This window comes from Prunus persica, chromosome G2, assembly GCF_000346465.2.
Source record: "Prunus persica cultivar Lovell chromosome G2, Prunus_persica_NCBIv2, whole genome shotgun sequence".
NCBI lineage: Eukaryota > Viridiplantae > Streptophyta > Magnoliopsida > Rosales > Rosaceae > Prunus > Prunus persica.
Genome location: NC_034010.1, coordinates 10,798,406 through 10,820,788, shown reverse-complemented (window position 1 = coordinate 10,820,788; position 22,383 = coordinate 10,798,406). Strand labels below are relative to the sequence as shown.

Genomic DNA, 22,383 nt, shown 5'->3' with positions numbered 1-22,383 from the left:
GAGGCTCTGCCGAATTTTCGGCAGAAGTCAAACTTAAGGAATTTTGGTTTCTAGTTAGAAGGGCATTTTGGTCAATTGTGCCCTGCACCTGCCAGATGTCAGACACGCACAAGGTTCAGCTCAGATTCCAAAGTGGAATTTGGGTCGGGTTCTGTCAGATCAGACCACAACTTACAAGGGGAATGCGATTGTTTTCTCTCTCTTTCTCACCGTCTCCTCAATGTGCATAGCCTCTCCCTTTGTTTATGGTCCTTGCAGCAAGTCAAATAAGGGAGAAATAAATAAGGGGTGCGGCACAAGGGGAGTGATTAGGGTTTTAATCCCTTGAGTATTCTTGATCAAGGAGGAAACAAAGAGATAAACCACATCATTTCTTTATGAGGAGTCTAGCAACAATTGGAATTCAAAGATTTTTATGAGGAGTCCAACAACGATTGGAATTCAAAGATCCTTTCTTTATGAGGAGTTCAACAATAATTGGAATTCAAAGAGTACAACAAGTTCAATTTTTTCATGTCTTACATGCACCACACATGACATGCAGAAGCTAGATGGTATTTGTGGGAGCAAATAATTTCATGACCACTTTAATATCAAAGTCAAGACTGCTCTTGGTCACATTAATTATGTTAATTAAATCTTCATTATTCTCTTTTGATAATTCAAAGAATGGCTACACGATACTTCCCATATTTATAGCCAAGAATAATACACAAAAAGAGTAATCAATAATCAAATCTTGATCTAAGAATCAATTATTATTCTCTCTTTATGAGAAAATTCTCTTGCAATGTTCATGAAAAGCACATATTCTTGATATAATTTTTTTGACTTAAATATCGGAGAGTCTTTGGCTAACATCACACCAGTGTTTATCTAATTGATTGTTATTATTTTGCAGGTAATTTTTGAAGAATAATTAAAGTAGAGTGAAGTTCTTCATTTAATTCGTATAGGGGGAATTTTGCTACAACATAAGTGACTGTTCAGAAAAAATTGTGTCTATTCGTGAAGAGTCAAAACTTGCACATCTTCAAAGACAAAAGCTGTATGGTTTCTCTTTGAACAGATACAACCTATTATTCATGAACATGCACAACCCATCACACACCATTTTCATTCAATTAAAATATTTAATTTGTAAAAGAATTCAATTTTTCAACACTTCTCTCTAGGTTCAGTTTTTTGGGAAATTAGCGGCCAAGGCTTTTGACCCGTGAAAGGGGATTTTTACATTTGAACAGACATGAAGCAGGCATATTATTATATAATTAATGAATTACTTTCATTTTCTATGGCACGTGTCATAGTCTTAGTGACTCTTATTGTACGCCGACAACACCCGATCAGAACCTTCTAGGTCTTCATCCCCTCCACGCAACCCCTCCCATCCGCATTTTACATGTCAAAGTAGCGCCTGCTCTGTCTTCACCCTTCGCCCATCCGAAACCCTAGCACCGTCGCACTGCGGCCGTTCCTCCATCACGACGACGCCGTTTCCTCTTCGTCTTCTCCTTCAGAATCACTCAGAGTCGGTCTTTCTTCATCCCTTCGCTTCAGCTTTCGACTGTGTAAATAATTTACGGTTTTGCCCTACCTCCTCTCTCTCCTTTTCTCTTTCAGTTGCGCTGCTTTGCTCCTCATCTTCCCCAAATCCTTAATTTTGATCCCGATCGGTTTCTCCTAACCCTATTTCTGTCTTACAAATTACTGTTGAAGGCTGTGAAGCAATGGAAGCAATTGAAGCATTTGAAGCGATTAGCAAGCCGATCTTTGAGTGTAAGAGGGTAAACCGGATTTTTATTTTTAATTTGATTTTTTGGTTTACAAATTATACCTTTTAATTTTTATTGAAGGCTAATATCAACCAATTTTTTTTTTCCTTCCTCAGACTTGATTGCACCGTGGGTTACGGGGCTTTTCTTTTGAGGATTGAGGTAACTGTTGCTTTCTTTTGCTTGATCTGTTGTTGAAATTTGGTCTCCTGTGCGATTGGTTTCGTGATTACAGTTTGTTTATTATCTGTTTGACCTGTTTGAACTTTGAATTTTGATTGTACGCTGATTATTACTACTTTTAATTAATTGAATTTGATGCTTGATTGTGGGCGGTGGGCTGATGTTTATGTTGAATCTATGCTGAATCTGCTTTGATTTGTTTGATGTTGTATCTTTGTTTGTGGCATGTTTAAAATTTGTGGATAAATTTTAAAATTAGATTGTTTGAGACTCTTCTATAATGGAAGAAGAACAATCACAACGACAACTTTTGTTGATCTCGATCCTTCTCCAGCTGCTCTAAAACCCTGAGGGTCACATGTACTTATCGTAAGGCAACTTTGCATGTAACTCTCCAGGCATGACACCATCTTAACAATCAATGTAAGAAGTATTGGAGGAATAACAAAAGATCCCTACATTTCAGTAAAAGGAGTCCGTCCTTTGGTAGTAATCATTCGGAGGCTTTCGGTTTTAGTAGAGACATGTAGGATGACATGCTCTGAGATGGTAATCATTGATGAATTATCGATTATTTTTGTGGAGGGAGAGGGGATTCAACACTTTGATCCTCATCTCGCACATGGACCAAGGGTTTACCTTAGCACTGCCACATGAACTTCTATTCAAAATACAATTTACATGGTTGTCATATCACAATGTTTTAAAAAGTGAAATGTTTATGGTTTCGCTAGGCGTAAGCCTTTGAGTCGTAAGCTTATCAAGACATCTATGATTATAATTTAAAGAATAATCTACAAGCTATGTAAGTGTATATTATACGTTTGGTGATTAGTTTCTTTTGACATTTATTATTAATCTGTAAGTATTAGCTCTTATTTTGCATAGTATTACTGTATTACAACTCTTATTTAATTTACTATTAGGTTTTTATGTCTCTTAGGAGTAAAAAAATACTTGTTGGGCCTCATGTCACTTGGTTTGAAGGGAAGTGCCATAAGCCCACATACCATGTCTAAAAAAGTAAAACCATGGGCTGTGACATGTACACTAACAACCACATGAAATATGAAATAATGAAACACACCATTTCATTAAAGGAAAAGACTTAATGCGAAAACAACAATCTTTGCCACATGTCTTTAAATCTCCTTCCTCTCGAGGATCTCAAAACTTTTTCGTAGTATACCCATCACTGCCTTTGAAAACAGCATGTTCCTTATGCTGCCTCTGAAAAATAACTTGTGCCTTATGCTTTTTGTGACTTTCTCTAAAAAAACAGTATGCCTAAGACAATTCGTCGACGGCTTGCCCTGCCTCGATGCTCACCTCACAAATGCCTTTGAGAACGCTCTATTTTATTATTGGTGATTGGATGATGCAAAACTTTATTGCCCCGATGCTTGCCTCACAAACGCCTCACGAACGCCCTTGAGGATATCATTGTCAAACCCTTTTAGGTTTATTGACGAAAGAGATGGAAGAAGAAATCACATAATTTAATCTCATCTTTATGGTTGGATTGAGTCTTTGGAGCAGATTTTTGTCAATGGTTTTCTTCCTGTTTATTAGTTTCCCTGTTTTTAGTAACAGATCTATGTAGAATTTATTATAACTTTCATATCAGTTGTTGAACTAACAAATTAGTTTTATTAATTAAGATGGACTGCATCTTCTGAGAATATTTGAAAATAATATGGGCTTTATCATTTAATTTGCAGTATTAGTATTACTGATTGTTATTTTTTGGATGAGCTTAACATGGGATATTTAAGATATGAGCTATTTTTTTTAGCACGGCCTAAGTTAACAATTGTAACAAAACCCAACAGGGGTACTTTTACCCAAACCCAATTTAGCAACCCTTTCTAAAGTGGGGTAGAATTTATCTAGCATGTCATGTGGGTTTTGGTTCTTTCTCCGTGTTGAAGCATGCCAAAAAAATCAGGTACTTGACAGTCTGTTGTCTTTGTTATCCTTCTGGTTCCTTCTATTTCTTTCATTCGATCTTCTTCTAACATATCAGATGTAGAAAGCTACTTTTAACTTCTTCTTTGAATCCTGAGTATCCACTGGTGGGTATGACATGAACAAAATTTCACCAAAACACCAAAATTATACCGAAAGAGTCTAAAGAACCGAATTTTCTCCCGAATATTAGATAAAGTCTGGAAACCATTTTACCGAAATTTCAACAGCAATTTTGGTTGTATCCGCAGTATTTGAAATTTTGGGCTTGGGCCACCCAGCGATGATGGTTGTAACGTCTTTCTCCGGTTTGTAAAGACTTCTTATGATGTCAATTTGATGTTCAGCTAGCATTCCACTAGCTAGACCACTTGAAAACTTGTTGTCTTAATGAAAACTTCGAAGTTAATCACATCAACGCTACCTTTCCAGATATGTGTTCATTGTATTTAGACTTGATTGAATTGGGTTCAAATCAAATCCACTTTTCAGGAGAATGACTACTAGCATGCGAAGCACAACAAAAATTTTGTTCTTAGGCCTTGTGTCGGCTTTTGAAGCCTTACTGTCTGCTCCAATATACATATATGGTTTTTGGTTTTGGATGTTCGCTCTGTGTTGTCTGCTGACTGGAATTTGTTTATAGGTTTTTTTAAACCAGTTTCAGTCTTTGTAGTTGATATTGATTTACCCAAAACTTTATATTGGGCCCGTTTGTATTCCTTTGTCTTGAACTTCGTGAAGAACACCATTTTATCTCTCATTATGAGCAAAAAAGTTGGGCTGTGCCCCAGTTGTTCTCCCCTTCGTTCTACGAACCCTTATTGATTCTGAACTTCGTTCGCGAAACAACCGGGCTTTTGGTGGGCCAGAGCACAGGTGCTCCTGTGTGAAGGAAAAAGGATGAATCCTTTGTTACATCTGGCACGAGATGATAATGAGAGCTTCCTCTATTAACGAACAGCGGATTGGCAGTGCTTTTGACATGGTTTTTTTTTTTTCCTTCTGAATTTCTCTCACTGGTTCTTTTTAAATTTTTTTAATAACTTTGTGTTAAAGTCATCTCTATAAGTCAACCTGCTTTTAGGTACAAGGTTGGTTTTCTTCTCTTTGTAATCTTTAGAAATTGCTATGAATTTGTAATTTTTTTTCACAAATTATGAGGTATGAGGAATGTCAATGACTTGATTGTCTTCCTAGGCTGTATCTCCTTTAAGGATGAGACTAATAATCTTCTAAATGCTTCTTCCTTCTCATCACTCTTGAACACTCAACATGCGATGCTGATTTTACAGTTACTGTACCATGACTACTTTTTCAGTCTTGTTCCTCCTTATTTTGTAGAAGTTCTTTAATTACAAGAATGCTAATCTACTCAATTATGGAGCGAACTTTGACATACTCAAGTTATATATCAGTTGTATATGTTTTAAATGATTTGGTATCATAATGATGCATGCTATGGTTTGTGGTCATTTAACTTTGTTTATCTATTATGTCAGAGTTTATTTGTAAACTTGATTACATGTGTGTAATCATATATTCTTAATGTTTTCTCTCACCCAGGAAGGATTTGAAAATTATCTTCGATGGCTCAGCTTCTAACAATGGTTCGAGCTAGAGTTCTGTGTTAATTTTGCTTTCGAGCTTTTGGATTCAGACTTGCGGATAGTTATTGGTCTAGTAGACAGAAATGGACGCAAAGATCGCAAAGGCATTGGATAGTGGTCGTAGAGTTAAGCTCGACTTAAAGAGAAAGCGGGCAACTCGGTATGCTGCAAATTTTCCTGGAGCTACCCACAGAGCATTACCACAGAGGCCGAACTTGAATAAGCTTGGCAAGCGAAGGAAATTGTATGGAAGCAAAAGCAAGCTCATGAGCTGTGGACCTCGTTTTAGACGATCCTTGCTTGCATCTTATTCAAATTTTGCAAGGAGCAGTGTGCCACAGCGTCTGATGTTTTATCAGAATGGTGAATGGACTGATTTTCCTCGGGATCTTGTTGACTTGGTTAGGAAAGATCTACAGGTGAAGAAGGCAGCTATGAACATCAAATCACAAGGTGAACATTATTTGTTAGATTTTTTGCATATGTTCCGTTTGGACTTGAAGACTGGCCTACAGCAACCTATTGCTTGGATTGATGAAACTGGTAGTTGTTTCTTTCCTGAAATTTATGCTGAGGAGGATGATGAGCCAAGTTGGAACTGCCTACCTGAAGGTGGAAAAGATCTGGAACCCTGGGTTGAAGATCATTGTGGGCATGAGATTAAACTGCACCTGGAAATTGAAATAAATGGAGTGGGTCAATCTGGGTTGAATGAATGTAGTGGGGAGTCAAATGGTTTTGTAAAGAAAATTCAGATTGATCACATACCTGCCAATAATTGTGCTGGTATGGAAGTTGAAAATAGTTGCAACAGGAAACATGGTCTAAAAATTGAAGAAGATGTTGAGGGCAATGAAGAGATGAAGAAGAATTTAACTAGAGCAACTGACACTGAAAATGGAAAGTTGGATTGTGATACGGTGCAAAATATATTTCTGAAAGGAGTGAGCACCTTTGATGGTGTAGAAGTACTTGATATATACCAATGCTCAAGTAATCTGATGCAAGCTCGTTTGGAACTTTTTCAGAAGCAGGTAGAAATTACTAAAGCATTTCGTGGCGATGCAAATGTACGATATGCTTGGCTTGCTTCTTCAAAGGGAGAGCTTTCGACTTTAATGATGTATGGGCTTGGTCATTGTGGACTAGCGACAAACAAGTCCATATATGGCACTGGTGTTCATCTCACAGCAGCTAGCTTCTCTAACACCTGGTTAGTGGGGTTTTTTTTTCTGTCCTTCACAATTTTTGTTTTACATGTGTGAATTATGTTTATAACCTCAATATGAATGATGAGATATCTGAAAGGAGTTAGTCTTCCTGGGGTGGGGTTAGCAACTTCCTGTCATATATAAAAATGCTTTGTCAAATAAGATGGCAAAGGGAATAACTACGGATGATTTTTAATGTGCCTTGAGGTGCCTGGCTTAGCTGGCTTCTTTTGTGCAATATGGTAAATAACTGTTGGTGACATTTTCTGCACTGTAATGGATGGTAGTAAGGGCTGGACATGATTAATGTGAAGTAATGGAGATGCTATTCACACTGTTCATCATCTAATGCTTTGGTAGATCTAGCTACACCTTGTGGGATGTTCCTCTATGATAAATGTATTAATTGACTTGAGGGCATTGCTAATTTTTGAATTGAATTGTTATGATTATATGGCACTGCTGGCTTTATGAGAAGTTATTGATATTGGTTGCTCAGAAAATTTCTTTTCTGATAGTTTGATTTATTGTCCTTATGGTTGGTTTTACTTTTGGTTACTCTTATTAGCATGCTTATCCGAGAAGGAATGAACTTTTCATTTGTTAACAGTGCAAGTTATTGTGATGTTGACGAAAACGGGGCACGACACATGTTATTCTGTCGTGTCATAGTGGGAAATATGGAGTTACTTCCCCCTGGTAGTAAACAATTCCATCCCGGTAGCAAGGACTTTGATAGTGGAGTGGATGATCTTCAGGATCCAAAACATTACATTGTCTGGAATATGAACATGAATACACATATATACCCAGAATTTGTTGTAAGTTTCAAGGTCTCATCGAAGAGTGAAGGTGATACTCTACTCCTCAAAGCTTCCTGTTTTTTTTGCTAATCTTTAATAAGAACCTATGTGTCCTTGTATATGCTACTAATTGTACGACTCAGCAACAAACTAGTTCATATCATTCCAATTTCTATTTCAATGTGGACGGAAAATGTTTAGGAGTTAGTTAAGCAAACAGGGCTTCATCCATTGTTCATAGACATCAACTCATGGTTGGGATTTGTGACTAAATCCCAGAGATGAATCATGAATCACCTTCCAACTACTGAATCAATGAGACAGCTGGCTGTATCTCCTGCAAATGCTGTATGAATACCATGGTTTCATTTTATGAAACTTTTTTTTAGTACTTTAGAACTGGTAATTGATGTTTTTACAGGGCATCTGGTTGGGACTGAGAATAAGCTTGGTGTTTCTGGGGTTGCGACATCTTGCCATGGACCTCAGGGCTTGATGCAATTGGAATCGTCAGCAGTTGATACAGTACGTGCTAAAAATTTGAATATTTTCTGTTTCTTCTTGGGTGTGACATTGTGATCTTTGTATTTTATTCAATCAATCATATGCTGAAATGCTCATTATTGTTTTATAATCTTACATTTAGTGTTTCACATAGTATAATTCTAGAAGTGTAACTCACGTTCATCCAATCCATGCGGCGGCAACCTGGAAGTTTGATTTTTATGTTTGGGATCTAGGTTCCAATCTGTGGGGATGCTTAGGCCTCATTTTCTAGCTGTTATATAAATTGAACTGAAGTTATGAGGAATTTGGTAGGCTTTCCGGGTGTTGCTTTGGAATTAAAATTCCACTATAGTAAATCGTATGGCTTGCATTTTTGGCATGCATTATTTTGGTTGCAGTGAAGGTAATTCATTTGCTTTTACATAACCATCTACCCTGAAGATCAATATTGACTATGCAATATGTGGTACATGTGGGAATTAAATTTGATTATGAAATGCACTCGGCTTAGATTTAGTGCACATATGATTAACAATGAAGGTTTGAGTATTAGGGGCCATTAGAGATCAGATCTTTTCATTATAGTATGTCATATTGTTGCAGATGTAATTGTTGCTATGTTCAGTGACCATTATTGTCATTCAAACACTGGTGAACTTGCACTAGTGTGATGGATTATATGAAGTCTTATATTTGTCTTTTGAACATCTAGAGAAGTGCATGGGGTGCTTCTGGATGTACGAAGAATAATTTATACACTGCAAGTGCCTTGTATTTTGGCTGCCAACCCTATTTGTGACTGAACTACTTTTTTTACATGTAACAGTTACATTTTCACCTTGACAATAATTCATATTGTCATAAAAAGTTTTGTTTCTCTTTTTTTCTTTCCTTTATTAACCATGAAGTTCTAATTCACCACGGTACTAAACAATTAGCATATGTATTCTCATAGGGGAGTGAAAATCAGCCAATTTCTGATTCTGGGAAGTCTCATGGAAGCAATGGTCAAATGGTTTCAAAGTCTGGGAGATATCAGGGGGAAACCACTGCTACTGGTTCTACTTCTGAAAGAACCCCTAAATCCCCTTGGATGCCTTTCCCTATGTTATTTGCTGCTATTGAAAATGAAGTTCCTCGCAAAGATATGGAACAAATTAATATTCATTATGACTTATTCAGGGTATTATTAATATTGATTTTTCCCTTCTCACTCCTTTTATTTTTTAACTTTCTTTCTTTGAAATCTTTCTTGACACATTTATGTGCTTGATTGTGATGATATCTTTTCAGGCAAAAAAGATAATCCGTGATGAATTTGTGAAAAAATTGAGGTTGATTGTGGGAGATACTTTGTTGAGGTCTACGATAACGGAGCTTCAATGCAAGGTACAATTCTACTCCTGCAGTTTAAACATTGTCCATGTAATCTGGTCTCACATCGACACTAACATGCACATTAAGAGTGAATCAATCTCACGTCTAAAGCCTCATGCAAATCAAGTTCTTTCTTTATTGTACATGGGAAGGAGGATTGGTCTGTAGTTTTCTGGTTACCCCCAGAAATGATTTCGTGGTGGTTGACTAATTGAGCAGACAGACTTTTGATTGTGATCATACAAACCATGTTTGAGTCAAGTAAAAAGAAACTTAAGAGACTTATAAAACTGAAGCTGTAACTCTGTGAAATGTAAATCTCAAAGAAAGATGCCCCATGTGTGAGGTTTATAAGATGGGTCTTAAATTCTGCCATATTTCTAGATTTCTTTTTGTTTTCAGTTTTCTTCTTTATTTTCTTTCAATCCTTGTGATAATTGAATTTACAGTTTGAGATAATGGGGTGCTTAGAGGAATAAATTTACTGAAGAAGAATAATGCAGAGAGTGCTGTAGGGGTTCTGCTTTCAGTTGCGTTTGAAGGTTTCTACGTAATTTGACGTGCAGTGTCAACCTATGATCTGGATTTTCCAACTTAACACCTGAATATCCAATTTCAACAATGTCTCTTTTTATTTTGGCTGCCAACCCCGTTTGAACAATTATCTTCTCTTTTTTCATGCTCTGTCTAATGTGATCTTTTCGTCCTTCGCCATAAATAAATATCTCCTGGGTGGTTCATCACTTCCAGTCTTTTGTTACAGTCGAGTCGGTTCACCAAACTGAATGATTGATTGGTTCCAAGTTAATCTGTTTGGATTTGCTGATCCGGTCAAATGCAGCTTTTAGAATGATCAGATCCTGTATGGTATTAGATTTATTCATAACTTACGTTGCCGCTTGCAGATGCCCTATAAAAGCCAAGAGTGAACTGGAAGTGCCAAAGACAGGTCCACGCTTTCTCTAGTTGATGGTAGCATGCGCCTGTCTCTGAATCTGGTATAATGCCTTCCCATGAAGTTTCATATATCTGAAAATAAAGATTGTTTGAAGCTCGCATGGTAGTAATGCGTCGACATGAAGTAAATGTTATCAGGGACCTATACAAGGTTTGTATTTTAGGAACTCGTTAGTTTTATTTTGGTGAAGTTTATCTAGGGTTTTAGCTGAAACATACTCACTATAGTTACTTTTGAGTAGTGCTTATGTGAAGACTGGATTGATGTTTTTATTTTGTATTATTGCTATTTACCATTCTTGTGTATATTTTGAATTGTCTAGTAGGCCTCTTATCAGAGCGCCGACCTGGTTGTTTTGAGACATCAGAAAAACTTCTCAGTTATTGGAATGTAGATGAGTTGTCTTTTCTAGGTGACCTTGGATGGTATATTTGGCTTAATGTTTTTGTTCATTCACTTGAAAAACCTGATTTTTAGTGTTTTGGGGAATTCACTTTGCACAATGACCCTTTCTGGCTTTTCAGTTATCTTCCTCGAACATGCTTCCCCAAGCACCCTGTCCGACTTTTCATTTTGGACTGTTTTTTGTCAAGTTGATGCGGACTGGAATAGGGTTTCACCTGAGTCATAAATCTCAGGGTCCAATTGGAGTTTAAATCGGGACCTGCTTATAGAAATGAAATTTGACTTTTGACAACAAAGGAATATCATGGCATGAAGGTGTTTTCCCCCTTTGAACCTATGGGCGTTTAAGTAACCTTAGTAGTTGTGAAAAAGGAAAAACTGATAATGTATTAGGTTTCAGGGGATATTCTAAGATTTAGGTTCATCTACTTGATCCTATCGTTTGATTATTGATATACATATTTGTGACGTCTGAGCATGCATTTTGAAATGTTCAGATATGATTAATCTTCAGTAAAAACTGAATGGAGGGTTGATATGAAATGGCGACTTGCTCACCTGGGCTATCAAGGTAGCGTGCACCTTTAATTACTGAAAAAAATTTATTATCTGTAATACATTTATTGACCACTTTGCGGACCATTTGGGCTCCACTAATGTACGTGGGACTTAGATGTAATAGAGTGGATAGCAATGTGGGACTTAGCTGTATTAGAGTAAATATAGCAGTATTTGGCAATGTGGTAGAAATAGCAGTAGATAGCAATGTGGTAGAAATAGCAACAATATTAAAGAATCAGTCTCTACTTCTAAAATGGTTCAATTTCTTGAATAATCAGTCCTTACTGGGTATACCATATCGGCACTCAGATCCATCATTACGTGGGAAGGCATGTAAGGGCATTTCTAGCACAATTTGTAAGCTTCAAAAAGGAAGTCAAAACCAAATGAAAGCGTAAACGAATTCATCGCAGGATGGATGAACTTTAACCTCCAATGCATGGAAAAAACTAACCAAGCAATTCACAGTATATATGTGCCCCAGCAATCTCCTACCTGAGATATAAGTAGTGAGCACTCCAAGGCCACACACATTTGACATGCTAGTCTCAAAGGCATGCAATGTTGAACGACAAGTTCTCGCAGAACAAGAACTCCAAGGATGAAGCGAAAGAAGAGTCTATGGCTACATTCGATAAAATTGACAAAAATTTAGTAATGGCAAGGAAAAGAAATGACTGAAACGGCTCACGGTTAAAAGGAGAGGAAAGAGGTCGAATACACCTTTGACGATGATGTTGAACAAATTCTCTCCGAGCTCTTGAAAGCTGAAATTAGCGATCTTCCTGAGCCTAAATGAAGGTTTTTTTTCCTTGTTCCAACTTTATTACTATTCTGATTATCTCCTACACTACTAGAATTCTGCTTCCTCTATATCAGAATTTTCATAACTCTTGTAAATTTCTAACTTATGCTTCATGTTCAACTTTGTATCTTCTAAGCTATCTTAGACTTTCTCTAATTCTAACGGGCATCCACCAAGATCGAACCATACAAATAAGAAAGGTATGCTTGTAAGTGTTTCATAGTAAAAACAACATCAGGATTAAGTCGTATTATCGAGAAGATGTATAAATAGGTACTTTATTATTCCAAGTATCCTATTATAGTGCTAAACATGCTCTGATACCAAACTCGCAGCATGGCCTTGTCAAGTAAAAACTGAAATATGAAGGAAGAATTTGAGGTAAGATTTGAATTGTTTCCTTATAGTGTTAGTGAGTTTGCTAATGGATTATCGGAGAACCACTTCGAAGATACAACAGTCTGGAATATGCAAATAGCAAAAACTTGAAGAATTCTCTTAGAAATTACTCTAAGGAAATTGTATGATTGTAGAGAAGAAGAAAGAGTAGGAAAATATTCAGAATTGGTTTCTAATATATTGCTCTATTAACAACAGGAAGTATAATAGCAGAAGTCATCCATTCAATATCTCAAAGTGTGCAACACCAGTTTCTCAAAGGGCACCACCAAGAATTATGCCCGTTGCAAGAATAATGCATTTGATCAAGTCAGAGTAATGTACCAATCAGCCAAAAGACATATTAGTTGGTATGTACCATTTCAAACAAAAAATGGTTGCTCAAAGAATCAAATTCAATTGTCGTGGAATTTGATTTTTATTATTGAAATCTCAAGAGTCACATGGCTAGTATAACTACTAGATATCAGGCATTGAACATGTTTCTGCATAAAGATCAACCATAAAGACCATAAGAGCATAAATAAGAGATTCCCAGTAATTATCGTGACAACCACCTATCCATAACATAATGTTCGTAGTATGATCATCTGTTTAGCAAGACAGTAATATAACAACAACAGTTTTCCTTGTTTTGGACGAGACGCATACTTAAAACTAGGGATAACATAGTGTTCATAGTATGATCATCTCTTTAGCAAGACAGTAATATAACAACAATACTAGATGCATACTTAAAACTAGGGATGGGAGGTGAAGTGAGGTACACCTTCAAGTCTTGGAAGGATGCTTCGCGCTCTTTATCCCACTTGTCTCTTTGTCCCCTCTTCAAGGCATTGAAGAATGGCTTGCACTTGTCGGTGGTTCTTGAAAGAAATCTATTGAGAGTGGGTGGTCTACTCGTCAGACTTTGTATCTTTTTCATTGTGGCAGGCAACTTCATGTCGAGGATGGCCTTCATTTGATTAAGTTGTGCTTCGATGCCTCTTTGGGTGACTAAGTGTCCCAAAAATTGGCCGGATGAGACTTTAAATGTGACTTGCTCAAATTTAACTTCAAGCGGTATTTTCTGAGCATGACGAAGGTTTCGACAAGGTTCTTGATGTGATTTGCTTGCTAGGGAGCTTTGACTAGCATGTCATCTACGTAGACCTCCATAGTCTTGTCGATGTGCTCCCTGAAAATCTTGTTCATGAGCCTTTGGTAGGTTGCTCCGACGTTTTTTAGCCCAAAGGGTATGACTTTGTAGTAGTAGGTACTTTTTTCGATTATGAAGGAGGTCTTAGCTTTATCGTCTTCATGCATCATGATTTGATTGTAGCCAGAGGAGGCGTCCATAAAATTGAGCAGCTGGTTACCAGAAATTGTATCTATGAGCTGATCAATTTTCGGTAGTGGAAAGTTGTCTTTTGGGCATGCCTTGTTGAGGTCGGTGTAGTCGACACAAACTCTCCACTTGCATTGATCTTTCTTTGCTACTAGTACAATGTTAGCCAACCATTCAGAATAGGAGACTTCTTGATGGAACAAGCAGCTAGAAGCTTGTCAATCTCGACTTCAATGATGGCAATTCGCTCAGGAGTGAAGTTGCGTCTCATATGCTTTACTAGCTTGCTGGCTAGGTTGACATGTAGCCTGTGACAGATGATCAGCTGGTCAATTTCAGGCATGTCAGATGGTGACCATGCTAACAAGTCTTTGTTGTTCTTGAGAAAGGGGGTCAGTTCCAACTTCTCTTCTAGGCTTAAGAGCGAGCCAATCCGCGCTTTTCTTTTTGGCTTGTCAGGATCAATGGGTACTAGCTCAACGTCCTATTCTGGCCTCCATCCTTCTTAAGGAGAGGCCTCTAGACGAATGCCCCAACCTTGGTCCTGGCTCTTTGATTGCTATTTGGGAATGACTGTTCCCTTTCCCTTCTTGTTTGCTCGAATATCAGGAACGAGATATGCTTCCTCCCCTGCTTGTTCTACTCCCTTCTAATCTGCTTGATTTACAGAGATGAACTGGGTCTGCCTTTCTTCATCCCTGGGGTTGAGCATCTTCTCGTCATCTTCTGGTCGCTATTGATCTGCCTAACACCACCCTAGAGATTGGGTAGCGCATCTTCTGGTGTGTGGCGGAAGTGATGGCATTAATCTTGCCAATCCATGGCCTGCTCAGGATGCCATTGTAGGGGAGACTTCGTCTATGATCATAAATGTTTGTGAACTGATCACCGGTGTAGAATAAACATTGAGCTCTATTGTTCCCACAGTGACCGTGGTTGCCCCGTGAAAACCTGTCAGTGACGTGGCTGACTTATTGATCTTAGTCTCCATGCCCATCTGCTGGACAACTAAAAGTTGCAAGATGTTAGTTGTGCAGCCCTCGTCCACATGAAATCGGTCAATCACGGCCTGTGCAATTTGGATATTGATGATACCCAAGAGTTCCATGGAAGGCACAGTACCTGTTGGTATCCCTTTTAGTTGGATCTCCTTTCAAGGGTGGTGGTCTCTTCAGCCAGAACTTGTCTTTCACTTGGGCCAAGATTTGATGTATCAGGATGAAGAATTTAGTGTAGCTCTCATATGTTGGGGTGCTCCCTTGGGGTTGTGACTTGCGTTTTCCTTCATGGTTCCTGCTGCTGGCTTTATCAACCCCTCTGACCTACTTCCCTGGGTGGCTGGTAGGCTTGCCTGGTAGAATTTTTGGTGGCGATCCAAGAGTCATCCCAAAGCGCATAGCGTTTCGCAGTAGCGAAGACCTTTGCTAGAGTCTGGCTAGGAGCGATGGTCAATTCGCGGTACAAATAGTTCTCGGCTGACAAGCCATTCTGCAAAGAATGCGATTCGATCATCGTATCCCACAATGTTAGCTTTTTCTGCCCTGAATCTCTTGAATCTCCTTATGGAGAGACTCATCATCCTTCTTGCGTAGGTTGAATAGGTGGTCAGGCTGCTTCTTGCTTATTCAGTAAGAGGTGTACTCTTTTGTGAAGATGAGTGCTAGCTTTCTGAAGCTGTTGATTGACCTAGACAGCAAGGTATGGCACTAGTCTTGAGCTGCCTCTCGTAAGGTGATTGCAAATACCTTACACATCATCATATCCTCGGACTTGTAGTGAATTATGACACTTTTGAAATGCTTCATATGGTTCTTGGGATCGGAATCCCCTTTGAGTGGCGTGAAAATGGGGTTGTGAATCGCCTTGGCGGGGCCACTTGCTCGATCTCGTTAGTGAATGGAGAGGAGCTCACTTGGTCCATCTCCTTACGTAGGGCATCCTCCAAGTCTCTTCCAACCTTCAAGTCTCGAACACGAGCTTCTCGGATGAGCCTTCGGAAGAAAAAGACCCCAACATAAATGGCGACTCTGCTGGGGACTAGGCTATTATTCTTACAACGGCTTCTCCACACAAGATTTCAGTCACGTCGATGCAATATACCAAAGATAAGAGTGTTTCCTCATTTGTTTCTTTTTTCTTAGCCATATGCTTTGTAGAACAACCCAAAAGAAATGTTGGTAACATTATCTCTTTCTTTGTTTCTTAGATCTATTTTCTCAAGCTAAATGAAATCTTGTGATAATCGAGCATTCGTGCCACTGAGGTTCCGGAGACAGCAAAGAAAACTCCACAACCGTCCCCAAATACAAATGTCCTGGGGGCTTCATGCCGAGAAAATTTAATGCAAAATCGAAGAAAAAGTTTTCAAACTTGAGAGATGCAGAGCATACAAAGTAGAGAAGAGAAATAAAAACTTGAGCAGAAGAAGGTTGAGCTCAACATCCATTCACAAACTGAGGCTAGCCCTGCCGTTCACCTCTCCATCGTGAAACATCATCAACAAATCTGGCCATCTCCATAAATCACCTTCATAGTAGCCCTCACCTCTCTAAGAGTTGTGTAAATACGATGAGAAAGTTAGAAGGAACACTTGCTCAATGCTTTCAGCCTCATCTCTGCGAATGGCTTCACCAAGATAAGATTTTTGTCTCATTAATCTCAATATAGCATATATATTTGTTTATTGTTTTAATATATTCATAAAATTCATGCTTCATTGAATTGTCTTAAGCATAGACAAAAGCACATGGGTTGGTCTGCCTAAGTCAAAAGGATTGACTGATTAGTTGTTATTATTATAGTCTGATGCATTATATGGTGCACCAGCTTGCATCATTTTCATATTATTTCCACTACCATTATTTTACTTGTCACTTCCATTATTATATTGTATCATTATCTTATTTAGTGTGTGAGTCAAATAGTCACACCACCTTTTTGACTAACACATGCTATTCTATTAGCCTACTTATGGCTATGCGTTATATTATTTATGTGGAGCATGTGATTATCTACTCCATAAAGTTTGTAGAAGTTACACACTGCCCAAAAACACATTATCACATGTTTTGGTTATTACTTTAACCAAGTCTTAACCATAAATATATTTTTTTTTAAAGCTTCATCTTTGCAATCCAAGCTTAATTCATTTGCCTTGTTAATCTGGATTAATATATCATTCAAATGGATTGATCCATCCTTTTGGTGGAGTAATCCATATTTAATATGTATTAATCCACCTTTCAATTTTGCATCTCCAGCAAAATTTCTCAGGGCCTTATTCCATGCAATATTCACATATCTTATACTTCTTATCATTTCATATTGATCCACCTTTGTGTGGATCAATCCATGTTACACACTGCAATGTAGATGCCAACTATGCATGCTCAGTACTGAAACAATACATGCTCGGCATGCTTATGTCAACTATGTTAGTCATTTCCAAGCTACAATGCTTATATTATTTTTGTAATCATCGTATGCTTTGGTCATGCAGCATTATATCAGTCAAGTGTAAAGGACCCAAACCTCCAAACAACAAACAACTCATGCTCTTTACAAGACTAGGCCCCACAACCACATGAAACAAGACTAGTGCCTCAGTCCTATGTCTACACAAGCAAGCCGAAACCAATAGAAAAAAAAAATCCAAGGAAACAATGCATATAGCTCCTAATATCTCCGAGAGCAGCTTTTCCATACTCCCACAAGTATTTTATTTACAGGCCTAGCAGTTTAATCGAGCAAAATATCAAATAGACAACATGCCACAACATACTAGGCAAAATTGTCAAACCAACAGGCCATCACAATAGCAAGGGACCTCTTGTTTCAGTTGTCTCCTACTTGGATAAAGAAACTGAGCTATTGGACAAGATATTCATATCCACCAACATGTGTGAAGACATAGAGGCTGTTTCTTTTATGCTCTTATGTACTGGATGTAGAGGAGGTGGTCTCAAGAGAAATCATGCCAAGAAGAAACAATCTATCTCCAAAACCATGCAACTTAAGATTTCACTTGATGCAATCATTTCAAGCAAATCAAACCAGATATCACAAGATCAAGCTTTTCAAGCAACACAGTCATCATAAAAGTGAGAATTTGGCATTTCTAGCTGCCGGAAGCACAAAGAAGAAGCCATGCTATCATACCAAATTGTCTCCATTGCAACAAAGGGATATCCTAATTTCATCATGTCATGCAATGACCAAAACAAATACTCAGAAGGCCACGCTGCAAGAGTTTTTGCGACTCATGCTAATCAAATCTTGTTATAATGATACACTTGGGGGCTGAGAAGGGAATGCATTGCAATCACCATCAGCAGCAATTCCAAAATCACAAATGAGCTTAAAAATCCATTATTACCAAAACCACTATCCAAAGATCAAAAATCTCCTTGAAATTCCAATTATGTCACTATGACCTCCAAGTTTGTAACCACATGCAAAGCTCAAGCTTCAATAGCCATGCCCAAGTTTTTGGTTCCTAAAACATGCTTACAACAGTTGTAACAAACAATACCTAAGTCGTTATAAGTGATATGCTCCAGCACCTCAGGCACTTTCTATGCCCTAACAATTCTAATGACCAAGTTTAGGAGTCAAACCAAAAGGCCATTGGGATGTCTCAATTGCCACAATTCCATAATCAATCATCATCAAGCCTCAAGCCCTATTCAAGAAATCCAAGCAGTATTCTTTACTACTATTCTTTAATCAAAAAGGAAAACGTCTCAGTTCATGGCAAATATAAGGAAAATACTACGAAGGTACCCGAAGAACCTAAACGCTGTCAAGATGAAGTTTCTTTTACCAAGTAATCAAAATTTTGAAAGTGATGTCAAGCTATCAAGAAAAAGAGTAAAGTCACTATGCAACACAACAACCAAAATATGCTTGCAGTAACCAAGATTCAAGCCAAGCAAAACATGGAAGATAATGATGCGCTGTATGAAATGCTCCTGGAAGATAACACAAGCCCTATAGTCATGCTGCTGGAAGAGAGAACCATCATGCCACCAAATTTGCAAGAGGAGCTCCAGATCGGAGTACTGGAAGGCAATGCAGTGGACTCCAAAACTAAGATCTAGTCCAAATGACTTAAGGCCTCCATATTGCAAAGTTTATTTGGCAACACCTATACCCCTTTGAAGCTACCGCAGACACTATCATGCTCAAAGCCTTATGCAACTTCCTCTATATTTTTCATCTTTTAAAGCTATATTAAACCATGTCACTTTAGCCAATACCAAGCACACAGACCAATGCCAAGCGTACACGCCAATGCCAAGCATCCAAGCCAATACCAAGAATACATGCTAACATCAAGCATACATGCCAATACTAAATATACACACCAATGCCAAGCATCCAAGCCAATACCAAGAATACATGCTAACATCAAGCATACATGCCAATACTAAATATACACATCAAAAATCAAGCATCACTAGTCACTCATGCACATCAATCATGCAAGCTAACTTATTTTGGGTTAAAATTCAACCAAGCCTTCTCTCCTATGTCATGCCGCAAAATAGGCCAACTTTTGATAACCCCAGTAAGTAAATTCCGATATTACAGTGTCTAGGAAAGTTCTTCAAGGCGACACCCTCGGTGTCTAAGAAGGCTGGGTTTTAAGTGGGACCATTGTGACCCATCCAACCTTCCCGGAAAAGACCTGGCTGTGATCTCGAAGACTCTTAACTGGTTACCCTTGAGTTGCTCATCTTTATATATATATGACCAAGCTAATAGTTGTCAAAACCATGCTAATCTTCATGCCAAGAAAAACAAAACAACTACGGTCAAGCAAGCAAGCATGGATATTTCATGCATATTGAAGAACCAACCATGCCATGCCACTGCCAATTATTTTGGGCTGAAATTGATTATTTGGCCCATCTCGCTGCCACTTCCTAGCCTCAATAATCAAGGAGGCTAATGTTGAGGCCTAAAAAGTCACGGGAAGCTCAAAGACATTTAAAGCCCAATATAACATATAATGTCGGTCATGCGTTAATCCAAGCTGTATTTTGAGATTTAATTCATTAAATAAATATAGAAATAGTGTACATGCCATGTCAAACTAATAATACATTTTTTCCCCATGCCGATTACCTATCAAGCTCACATGAACCCAAGTCATGTGGTTTACGGGACTTGCATGAGGGATTGTGGTGTGGAAGATTACGAAAGGTCCACAAGGCCCAAGGAAGCTCTTGGATAATGGAGACTTTGGGCTAGCTACCTGGGAGCACCAAAGTCCAAGCCCATTACTTAGAGTTCTCCAATGTGGGTGAGCAAATGAGATATTTTTCAAGCACTTCTTTTTACCCATAGGAAATAGTCATTGTCCAATTACCTAGCTTTACCCGTTGAAAACAAGCCTTTCCCAGCACTTCCTATTACCCACTGTAAACAAGCAGTTTCCAGTGCTTCCTTTTACCCATAGGAAATAATCAGATTATGGTACCTAGCTTTACATGCTTGAAAATAGTATGCCCCAGTGCTCCCTTTTAATTGAAAATAAGCTGGTTCTAGACTCCCTTTACCTATGGAATAAAGGAAAACCCTCACCCCTCTATAAATTGGCACTCCATGGCTTAAGCACAACGCACCAATTTTCTTAGCCAACACTCCTCACTCGGCTACTGCAAGCCTCTCAGCCATCAACCCCTCTTGGTTGCTACAAGCTTCTCAGCAACTATGAGAACTCACCTTTCCTTAGCTGTTGCAAGTATTCCAGTAGCCTTCACAGTCATTCCTCAGCCATCACAACCATGTCTTCTACTTTCTCACCCTTGAAATCCATCATCTTCTCCATAAAGCCTCACCAAGCATAACTCCAAACTTTTTTTTTCTTCCTTCCAAGCTATAAACACCATAGCCTTCAAACCTCAAGCTTTTCCTCTCATCTGTCTTCTCTTGAAACTCTCAAATCCCCATAGATGTCACAAACAACAAATTATCAACACCAAGCCAAGTACATGCATTCTCATTTGCTAAACTTGTGGGTCTTTAGCTCCCACACTCCAAGCTCTCATGCCAAGCCTAGTAGTACCTTGATTCACCAAGCAAACTTTCATGCCAAGCATGTTCAACATCAATACACTATTTTCAACTCTTCGTCAAGCTGCCGAAAGCATCAGTACAAAACACGCAGCTGTTGGAAGAAGAACAAAGTACTCCCCTGAGACTTGCTTCTCCCTCGGGATACTTTGGGCCTAGTTCTCGCTAACTCAGACAAAAGGGTAACGAAGTCTTCATTCATCACTCTATGGCGATCCAAGAATCAACAAAGCTCGGATGAGCCTTCGGACGAGCCTTCGGACGAAAAAGACCCCAACAACATTGTGTATTTTTATGTTACTCATATTAGTATTTTTTAGATTTCTAAAATAGAAACTACAGCGCATTATGTATTTTTATGTTACTCATATATAATATAAATTGCAACGTAATTTGTATTTATGTTACTTTTATATTGATATGTTTAAGGTTATAAAATAGAAACTCCAACACATTGTGTATTTTTAGTAGCTACACAGCAACATTGCGACAACTTGTATAATACATTTGACTACAAATCTATAGATAGAGAATTCCCAATTCAACTGTCCCTTTGAAAATTGTAATTTAACAATTGGTCAATTTTTATCCGTTCTCCTTATACTACTTACATGTGACAAATGGGCAGGCATGAACTAAGAAATTAAAGTAAATTGAAGCAAATGAATTGTGCAACAAATAAAAACAGAAAACAAAAATTTGGAATAATCTGGAGTGGGATCGTTGAATCAAATGAATTGACCAAACTCACCTCGCCCAAGTAGTTTTTTGGACAAGTAGTTCGTTGTTTCTGAAGCCTTTCGTGGCTTTCTTTAATTCTTGGTAGGAATATTTGTACGCTGGCTCAGCTACAGCTCCCAAGAATTCTTAGGTTGTAGACATATTAAGAGCAATGACTGACACTGAGAGCCTGATAGTTAAAGATGGGTCCTTTTTCTTGGGCTGTGAAGTGAAGGAAGAGAACCCAAGTTAAGAGCATGAGCCTCTCTGAAGCTCCAACTGGATATGTAGTGGGACCTAGCAAGTAGACCCGTTGAATCTGAAAACCTAACGTACATAAAAACAGAAGAGGGCAAAAACAGTAAATGCGACTCTTATATTAAGCAGGCTTAATTAGTGATTTGTAACTTGAATTTGTACTTAACTTTTAATTTATCTTTATATTTTTTTAGAAAATTAAAGATATGAACTTCGTTTTTTCTCCAATTTCCTCTATGTCGTCTAAATAATTAACATATCATCTAATTTTCTGTTAAATCATTATAAATAAATAATCCTTGCCATTTACTCCTCCAACGCCTTAACTACCATGTTGCCTTATGTTTTTGTGATAATATGTTAAAATATGTATATTTATATTGTTTTATTTTGAACAATTACATGCAAAATTATTTTGGAGGTTTATCATTTGATG

At 38.1% G+C, this 22,383-nt stretch overlaps 1 protein-coding gene across 5 annotated transcripts; it reads left to right on the top strand.

Moving 5' to 3' along the window:
• Nucleotides 1,386–10,820, top strand: LOC18778971 (inactive poly [ADP-ribose] polymerase RCD1). Of its 5 annotated transcripts, none has more exons than XM_020558311.1 (9): nucleotides 1,386–1,571; nucleotides 1,720–1,779; nucleotides 1,892–1,937; nucleotides 5,493–6,749; nucleotides 7,358–7,599; nucleotides 7,972–8,075; nucleotides 9,013–9,240; nucleotides 9,351–9,446; nucleotides 10,340–10,820. In XM_020558311.1, the coding sequence occupies exons 4-9, from the start codon at nucleotides 5,620–5,622 to the stop codon at nucleotides 10,361–10,363; spliced, it is 1,824 nt and encodes a 607-aa protein (XP_020413900.1). In that variant the 5' UTR covers nucleotides 1,386–1,571; nucleotides 1,720–1,779; nucleotides 1,892–1,937; nucleotides 5,493–5,619; the 3' UTR covers nucleotides 10,364–10,820. The 5 variants fall into 5 exon arrangements, with proteins under 5 accessions (XP_020413900.1, XP_020413899.1, XP_020413898.1 ...); XM_020558310.1 differs by having other exon boundaries at nucleotides 1,386–1,585; XM_020558309.1 differs by having other exon boundaries at nucleotides 1,391–1,571; nucleotides 1,720–1,787.

Bases quoted from the DNA above. Each gene is read 5' to 3' on its own strand.
- LOC18778971 (XM_020558311.1), top strand. From the start codon at position 5,620: ATGGACGCAAAGATCGCAAAGGCATTGGATAGTGGTCGTAGAGTTAAG. The intron at 6,750-7,357 runs GTTAGTGGGGTT...ATTTGTTAACAG, and splicing joins GCTAGCTTCTCTAACACCTG to TGCAAGTTATTGTGATGTTG. The intron at 9,241-9,350 runs GTATTATTAATA...ATATCTTTTCAG, and splicing joins TTCATTATGACTTATTCAGG to GCAAAAAAGATAATCCGTGA.